This window comes from Citrus clementina, unplaced genomic scaffold (assembly GCF_000493195.1).
Source record: "Citrus clementina cultivar Clemenules unplaced genomic scaffold, Citrus_clementina_v1.0 scaffold_4, whole genome shotgun sequence".
Classification (NCBI taxonomy): Eukaryota; Viridiplantae; Streptophyta; class Magnoliopsida; order Sapindales; family Rutaceae; genus Citrus; species Citrus x clementina.
The window spans coordinates 11,448,527-11,457,126 of record NW_006262274.1 but is presented as its reverse complement, the minus strand read 5'-3'; the positions used below and the strand labels follow the sequence as shown (position 1 = coordinate 11,457,126).

The 8,600-nt window shown below is 32.0% G+C and overlaps 1 protein-coding gene across 7 annotated transcripts; it reads left to right on the top strand.

Moving 5' to 3' along the window:
* The first annotated feature begins 2,285 nt into the window (after window positions 1-2,285).
* On the top strand, window positions 2,286-7,947 carry LOC18044848. Of its 7 annotated transcripts, none has more exons than XR_002906073.1 (10): window positions 2,286-2,606; window positions 3,141-3,268; window positions 3,394-3,465; window positions 3,579-3,724; window positions 3,819-3,933; window positions 4,019-4,099; window positions 4,610-4,747; window positions 5,659-5,746; window positions 6,707-6,780; window positions 7,381-7,468. XR_002906073.1 is itself a non-coding variant. In XM_024186553.1 (10 exons), exons 1-10 carry the CDS (start codon window positions 2,336-2,338, stop codon window positions 7,728-7,730), a joined length of 1,191 nt encoding a protein of 396 aa, XP_024042321.1. In that variant the 5' UTR covers window positions 2,286-2,335; the 3' UTR covers window positions 7,731-7,947. The 7 variants fall into 7 exon arrangements, 4 of the variants coding, with proteins under 4 accessions (XP_024042321.1, XP_006436791.1, XP_024042322.1 ...); XR_002906071.1 differs by lacking the exon at window positions 6,707-6,780 and adding an exon at window positions 5,872-5,968; XM_024186553.1 differs by lacking the exon at window positions 6,707-6,780 and adding an exon at window positions 7,693-7,947 and having other exon boundaries at window positions 7,381-7,494.
* Window positions 7,948-8,600: the final 653 nt, after the last annotated feature.

Genomic DNA, 8,600 nt, shown 5'->3' with positions numbered 1-8,600 from the left:
TAGGGAAATACTAATGGATGGCAAGTGACCCCTTTTTGGTGGTTTGGATTTGAGTCCTAAGATGTAATATTTTAGCCCTTGTTCTTGCACCAAATTGATTGGCAAGAGTTGTTCAAACCTCAAATGAGGTAGAATAATCTACCACAATGCCTAAAACCCCTTCACTAAGTGATGAAAGCAGCCAACTTAGGAGAATATGGTCTTGTTTCTTCCAGATTTGATATTATGGGTTAGGTGTGGTTATTGTTGTTTGTTTTGGTCTAGGGTTCACAAAAACTCTAGGAGGGCAAACATTGCTGCCATCTATAAATCCCTTAAGCTCATTAGTTCTAATACTAGAAATTACTTGAGACCTTCAAAGCATGAAGTTGTTTCGAGTCAGCTTGATAGGAGTGGTGAAAACATAGGTATTACTAGTGATGTGCTGAGTGGGTGAAAGTGTGTTGCTAGTGGTTCTAGTATTAAGGCCTGAATTTTGTTGTTCAACATTTTGATATGAGTTTTTATTTTCATTTTGATTCAAGTTATCCATTTGATCATTCAGATTCATATTTGTTTGAGTATTACTACTACTTGTCATGGCTCAAAGTTGGCTCTGATACCAACTTAAATTCATTAAGAATTGCTTATTAATGCCAACTGAGCATGAGTCAATGGCATTTCCATTAATATGAAGAACTTGAATGAATGAAAGTTTACAAGTATTGGCCTATTTAAGGACAACACTTGAAAATAAACAAAAATTGATCCGTGAATATAGCTGTTGTTAACCAATGATATAGAGCTTCTACAATCTCCATCCCCCCATGCTCATGTGCCGATATTCCTCAGGATAACCGTTTTGCCATCTCATTAAATGCAACTCATTTCTCTCATCAGTTGGCTGTAGATGGATGTAGCTTAGGTGGCATGCCAACGTGTTTCTAAGGTCAACTGTTGACTGTTCACAATTGTTGCTTTCAACCGAGTTTTTGGGATTAAAGACTAGTTAGGTAACATTGTATCTTTTAAAATAATTGATTATTAAAATCAAATTGTAAAAAGCTACTCCCCTATTATTCAAAATCTATAAGATTAAAATGAAGTGATTTTACCAAAAGTAGTTTTTGGAAAAATTTATCAATTATTAAAATTTAATTTTTAACTTTTAAAAAGCAACCCAAAATAAGTCTTCAAGAAGGTTGGAAAAACTTTTGAAAAAAATTGAATTATCAAAATTATTTTTTATTTATTTTACAATCTTATACAATATTTACTTACTGGAGTGGAAATGAGGAATGTGAACTTCTCCTACTTCAATATTTACTTACGTATTACAAGGGAGAAGTAAGAATCTCACTCCGTGGACTCTTTCCATATTTGAAATGAGGGGTGGGAGTGGAAATTCACTCACACCTCTTTCTTTTTTACTCTTATTTTATTAAATTTTGATATAATTATATTTAATAAAAATAAATAATATCATATTTATTTAAATAATATTATTTTACTATTTTATAAATTACATTTATTAAAAATAATAATTTACATTAATTCTAAGTTAAAATTACTTTAAAATATTATTATTATATTCATAAAAAATTAATAATATTACTATATACTTTTTTGAAAATATTATATTATTATATTTATTTAAAAATAAGAATATTATATTTATTTAATATTAATATTAATAATAATAAATAGTTTATTCTTAGAAAATATTAATTTTGTGCTATATTATTAATAATAATATTTCATTTGTATTGCTTTTATCAATAATTTTTAATTTACATAATTAAAATTAATAAAAAATTACGATTTACATAATTGAGAATATTAATAATTATTACTAATTTACAAATATAATAAAATAAATATTTTATTTTTAAATATAATTTTTATTAATTTTGTAATTAAAAACTATAATTTTTTAAATATGAGTAAAACTATAATTTGAAACTATTTACTTCTGATGTAAGAAAAAATAAACATATAAATTAAATTTTAATTCTGATTCCAATTTCACAGTCTCATTTAAATGTAAGTAAACAATCTTTTTCTACTCTCACTCCACAATGCCAATTCCAATATTATCACACCAATTTAAAATACAAACACTACCTTATTTCATCATTTTCATAATATATTTTTAAAAAATTTCTATTAAAATAATTTTGAATAAAAATTGTTGTTTACAACAAAACAACTAAAGTTTTTATAATAAAAACACACTAGTAAAATCATTTTTATTTTAATAAAAACTCTAACCCCTTTTTCGCGATGAAGTGATTGTCAAGATTAAATCTATTTTCTAATATACATTTTGAGAATTTCGCATTTTAATTCTGCTTCAATGTCTTCTTCAACAAAGAAGAAGAGACCAAAACCAAAATCCAATTCTTCTTCTTCTTCTTCTTCTTCTTCTTCTTCATCATGGAGCTGGATGACGGAACCGCCACAGAGCTTATTCCCATCAAAACAAGACTTGTTGAGGCTCATAACAGTAGTAGCCATCGCCTCTTCCGTCGCTTTAACCTGCAACTACTTGGCCAACTTTCTTAACTCAACATCAAAACCTTTCTGCGACTCCAACTTATTACTAGACTCCCCTCAATCTCCCACCGGTTTGTAAAATTTAACCCTTTATTACCATTATTATTATTTTCTTGATTTTTGGGTCATCTTTTGTTTCCATTAATAATAATGCTTTGTTGAACTTGAGTTGAGTGATTACTCTTGTGGGTAGTTTTTAAATTGCTCTCTGATTACTTGGTTCATGTAGAAACTATTACCTTTATGTACTTGTTATTAACCAATTGTTGGTATGAGTAAGAATAGAGCTGCAGTTTCATGTACAAACTGACATGACGTAATATAACTGCATCTGTGGGATGAAAACACCTCATGGCTCACATGATTTTTTTTTAATCATTTTATGTTTTTATCCCACCAAATAGAATTATGTCATTTCAGTTTGTACAAAGTAAGTATTACTTTTTAAATTGTTATTTCTATTGCTTTGTTGGTAGTCTATCTCGAGGTTTTTTCGTGTATTATTAAAGATGTAACCAATGATGCTGGCTGCTGGGGGATGTATTCTTCTTTGATGCTTGTTACTTGCATCAGAATGAGCTTTTGACGAATGCACACCATTGCAGATTCTTGTGAGCCCTGTCCAAGTAACGGCGAATGTCATCAAGGTAAGTTGGAATGTTTTCATGGCTATAGGAAGCATGGGAAGTTGTGTGTAGAAGATGGAGATATTAATGAAACAGCTGGGAGACTTGTATGTCCTCACAATCTTGATCACTCCTAGAAACTAATATTATTTATACAAATTGACATAATGATTTTGATTTTCAATATGTTGTATATTTTCTGATTGGCAATTTATATGTGATGGAACTGCAGTCAAGATGGGTAGAAAATCGTCTTTGTAGAGCTTATGCTCAATTTTTGTGCGATGGAACTGGATCAATTTGGGTCTGTTACTTTGAAATCTTTTAAACTTTATGACATTTAAAAAAGAAAAAATAATTATAAGACTCTTGGGATGACTGTTGAGAGTAATGGTTATAAATGCATACCATTTTCAGGTTGAAGAGAATGACATATGGAATGATTTAGAAGGACATGAGTTGATGAAAATATTTGAGTTGGATAATCCTGTTTACTTGTATACAAAGAAAAGGACAATGGAGACTGTTGGTAGATATCTGGAGTCAAGGACTAATTCTTATGGGTATATTATTCGATCTCTAACTTGAATTTTTAATTTTTGAATCTTTGAATGTTTCGGTACAGTTGCTCTAAAAAAATTTTCTTTATGTACGTAGGATGAAAGAGTTGAAGTGTCCAGAATTGCTAGCAGAACATTACAAGCCATTATCCTGTCGCATTCATCAATGGGTCTCCACTCATGCTCTAATTATTGTGCCTGTCTGTTCATTGGTACTCCATTCTGAAAGGCAGACTTTGAGTGCTTTAGATTTAGTATCAAAATATTGAAGCTTGTTAACAAAATTGAGATATACAGCTTGTGGGATGTTTATTGTTGCTCTGGAAAGTCCACAGGAGACGCTATTTTGCTATCAGAGTTGAAGAGCTTTACCACCAGGTGTACAATCCATTTTTTCCCCCTTTGTCACGTTCAATGGTTTCCTCGTTTTTAATATACCAATTTGTTGTTACCTGCTGCAAGTTAAGATCTTGTAGAAGCCACCACCCTATATTCTAGAATGTTTTGTCTGCAATCCATTTGAAGAATTTCTTCAATGGTACTTCAATCTTTGGTTTTGACCATATTGTTTAGATCAATGACGAACGGAGGATAATCATGAAACCTCCCTTATATTGTGTATTGGAACAAACTATTGCCAAATGGATGTCCCCATGAATGTTATCATTTTGGTAAAGGTTATCCCTTGTGAGCCACCTTGTTTTATGTTCATAGAATGTGTGGGAAGGAAAATAGGGTATAGAAAGATTAAGAAGAAAAGAAAGAAGAAAAGGAAAAGGAAAATAGAAATAGCCAGAAGAGTTTAATCTAAAACTTATCACTAGCACATACTGTGTTTATTTGACATTAAGTAGCCGTAAATTGACTGATTCTTGCTATTTTTTATAGGTTTGTGAGATACTTGAGGAGAATGCATTGATGTCAAAGAGTGTAAATGGTGAATGTGAACCATGGGTAGTTGCCTCTAGGTTACGAGATCATCTTCTTTTGCCCAAGGAAAGAAAGGACCCTGTGATATGGAAGAAGGTATTCTTTTTATGCCCTTTCACTAGGCCATCTTTTAATCTTGGATTTATTATTTTCTATGGATTAAAGTATCCTTGATTATATGTATTAAAAATTTCCGATGGAACTAATTTTGTGTTATATTTTTTGGGTGAATTTCTGATCATGTTTAAAATAGCATGGGGTAGTATTTTTTGTGCTTGTGCAAGAGAGTCTGTTTACTTTTAATGATAATTGTGGTGGCCTTTTTTGTTAAAATCAGGTTCCTAGCAATGTAGTCATCCAACCAGCTTTGACAATATACACTTGCTAGTCAGTTATTTTTATGAGTAGATCTGTTGTATTTTTTCCAAGATGCAGCACAGAATACATTTCAGAGAAATATCTAGCCGAAGTTATTCTGTTCCATGCCCTTACAATGAATGTTATTATGCCTCATTTAAAGGCCTTTCTTTTTGCCTTGAACTGACTTCTTTTTTTTTTTTTGAACTTCATGAATTGCTTTACGTGTCACTCATTTCTTTATAGCTTGATATTTCCTTGTAGTCTTAGCCTCTCATGTCCCAGCTAACTATTACGATTCCTATACTTTTTTGTTTTTTAGGTGCTTGGAGTTGAATCTGTCATTTGCATGCCCCATAACCTCCTGACGTATGCTGGATGTTTATTTATTTATTGTCTTGTTGCGCCCTTAACAAGAACACTTAGCTGAATTTTTTTAAAGCAGTACGTCAGGAGGTCCCAAGAAAACTCATTAGTTTCCTTTTCAGATCATCATTGTCTCTGTTGCTCTAGTGTTGTAACATTTTTCCATGTTTGGTACGTTCTCTGAAAAGCTGTGTGATCCAACAGCTGTGGGCATGTGAGAAAGTTGAAGAATTATTTTGCATTATGTTATACATTAAAAAGTTAATGTCTGTTTATATTTGAAGGTGGAGGAGTTGGTACAGGAGGACTCGAGAGTGGATCAATATCCAAAGTTATTGAAGGGTGAATCAAAAGTGGTATGGGAATGGCAAGGTACTAAAGGCATAAAAAATTTTACTTGTTAATTTACACATTCTTCCAGATTTCTGCTTATTTTCTCACCTGGTTGTTATTTTTGTTTCAACTAAACTAAACATGAAAATTAATTTTTGTTGAAGGGGCTTCTTTTGGAGACAAAAGATTGAGCAGGATTATGTAAACATATCTTCAATTTTGGTGGAATGAAATTCAGAGAAAAAAGGCTGCATTTTACTTGTATAATTTTTTACTTAGAAGATAGAGCAAATACTGCTTCCTTTTTCTTCTAAAAATGAAAAAATTAATATTAAAATGCCTTGTTGTTTTATGGATGGGTTACTTCTTGCGCTTGCAAGAGCATTGTAGATGTCGGATTATATATGATGAGTGGTTAGTAAAACACTGATTGTAATTGAATTAGACTGTCATTATGATTGTTATCACTTTCACGTATTGCTTGGACAGGATTCTTGAGTAGTTGGCTCAGTCGTTGCTCTTTAGTATTTGGCAACTGTGCTTATTGTTGTTATGCAAGGCTTGATATAGCCGTGGCTATTTATTTATTTTTGGTTTGGAGTTATTCTTTCTTTGCGTCTGCCTAAAAGAGGAAATTCATAAAAATTAAGTTGAGTTATTTCTACGAAGTCGTGCTACGATCAGTTCAATAAGCGTAGACATATAATTTTGTTGAGAGCTTTAGCGTATTAAATTACGGAGCAATGCTAGTTCTTGGTCATAACTCATGAGGGCGTCTTCTTGATCTTTTTTCATGGTCTATCTATCTATCTATCTATTTATTTATCTATTTATTTATACATGTATGCGTGTGTGCATGTGTGTGTGTGTGTATATATATATATATATATATTCTTTTAATTGTCCTAGCAGCTGGTTAGTTGAGCCCCAAAATTAGTGTTACTTGTGGTGCTGGATTAAAATTTCCTGCAAATTATCACAACTGCTTTCCTACATCAGATCAGGTGTAGGAGGTTCCAACCTGCAGCAGAGAAGGCACCGTGAATCTGAAAAAGTCCAGACCTCATCTTTGGGTAAAATAGGACCAATGTGGTTGTTGACTTGTTCCAGTTGAGCTGGCTTTTTTGTTGATAGAATAATGCAGTGCTTTAAGTCATTTTTCAAGGTTTTCAAGAAGTTTCACGTTTGTAAAAAAGGCCAATGGCCTACATTTTTTGCCAATAGTTTGATGTTAGAGGACAAGGATGAAATTAGAATTTTATAATCTTGTTGGGTGATAAATCACTTTGCTCTGAGGAGATTCATATCCAGTCATAGTTTTGCTCTCCGTCACTCGGAAATTCTTGACCTAGGAATTGGGTGGATGGAATCTGAAGTGGATACCAATTTTTGCAAACCATATGTGCATATGTGATTTGAGATCCCGAATGTCTTTAATTTTCGTCTGCAATTCATATAGGTAAAATGCTGGGGTCAGAATGTAGCTCATTATCTGAATTTTGAAATTTGGTTATGCCAAAATGTATCATGCTGGGGTCAGAATGTAGATCATTATCTGAATTTTGAAATTTGGTTATGCCAAAATGTATCATGTGTCTTCTTGGAATTTTATTAATTCAATTTCTTTTTACGCTTCAATTTCAAAGCTCTTTTTTTTTTTTTTTGGGTGTTAGTTGAAGGCTCTCTGAGCTCTTCAAAAATGAGAAAGAAAGGAGAGGCCAGCAAATGGAGATCAGCTGAAGGCAGGGACATGAAGTTTGGTCAACAACAGAGCCCACTGAAGGCTGGTGAGCTGCTAATATTGTTCTTGTTCCATTTTAATTTTGTCACTTCTTGTTGATCAATGTTCGCTTCAGTGTCTCTTCTGAAGCTGCATCTTTTTATTGTATGTTAATATAACCGTGCAAATTATTCAATTGATGTGTACAATCACAATCTTGTTGCAGAGCCTAAAGCACTAATCTTTTGACATGGATACGTTGTAGAATTGGTCACTGCAGTCTCTAATACCCTGTGCCGGTGAGCAGCATTGTGGGTAGCATTTGGAATGATCCTCAAATCTCAATGATAGAAAGCTGGCTCTCTAAGGAGATGGGTTTATAATCTGCTTGTTATATGTTTACTTCAAGTCTTTTTGTTTACTTTGTTATTTTTGTAACAAGATCTTCTTAGTACTCTAATTTTTATTTGCCCCTAGGCATATCAAAGGTGGAATGAAAGTCATCAGAAATAGCAATGGAAATTCGGTTTGGTTCGGTCAGTGCGAACCGAATAGTTTAGAAAATATAAATCGATCGGTTTTTTGTTTGAACTGAACTAAATTGAAAACCAATCGATTCAGTGCTAAAATTTTTTAAAAAATTATGTAATTAATAATTTTTTTTTACTAGTATTTTTACATAAAACATAAATGATTAGTGATTATATCTGAATTGGATTAAAAGAATAATTAAATTTAGGTGAAAAATATAAAAATTTAGCTAATTTTAAAAAAAATTATATTTCACGAATTGAATCATATAAAATTAAATTGAATCAAAACGAATTTAAGATTTGAACCAAATTAAAACAATTCAATATAGTTTGACATTTGGACCGAGCCGAGTTGAATAATGTCCATCCTTTATCAAAAATTAATTTGGTCAAGCTTAGGTTAGTGAGTGGAGCACACTGGCATGGAGTGGTCGCCCATTCTCTCCTTTCAAAGTTGTCGTTATTGCTTTAGCATGAATAGCCTCCCCCTTTCCACGTACTCTTATTCTCTTAATAACTTAATCATATCTCATCTTATTTACATAATTCATAGCATGGATATCTTATTTGCATCAATCAACTTCAACATTAATTCATAGGGAGTGTCGGCAGAAATTGATCATCAATGGCATATATATAC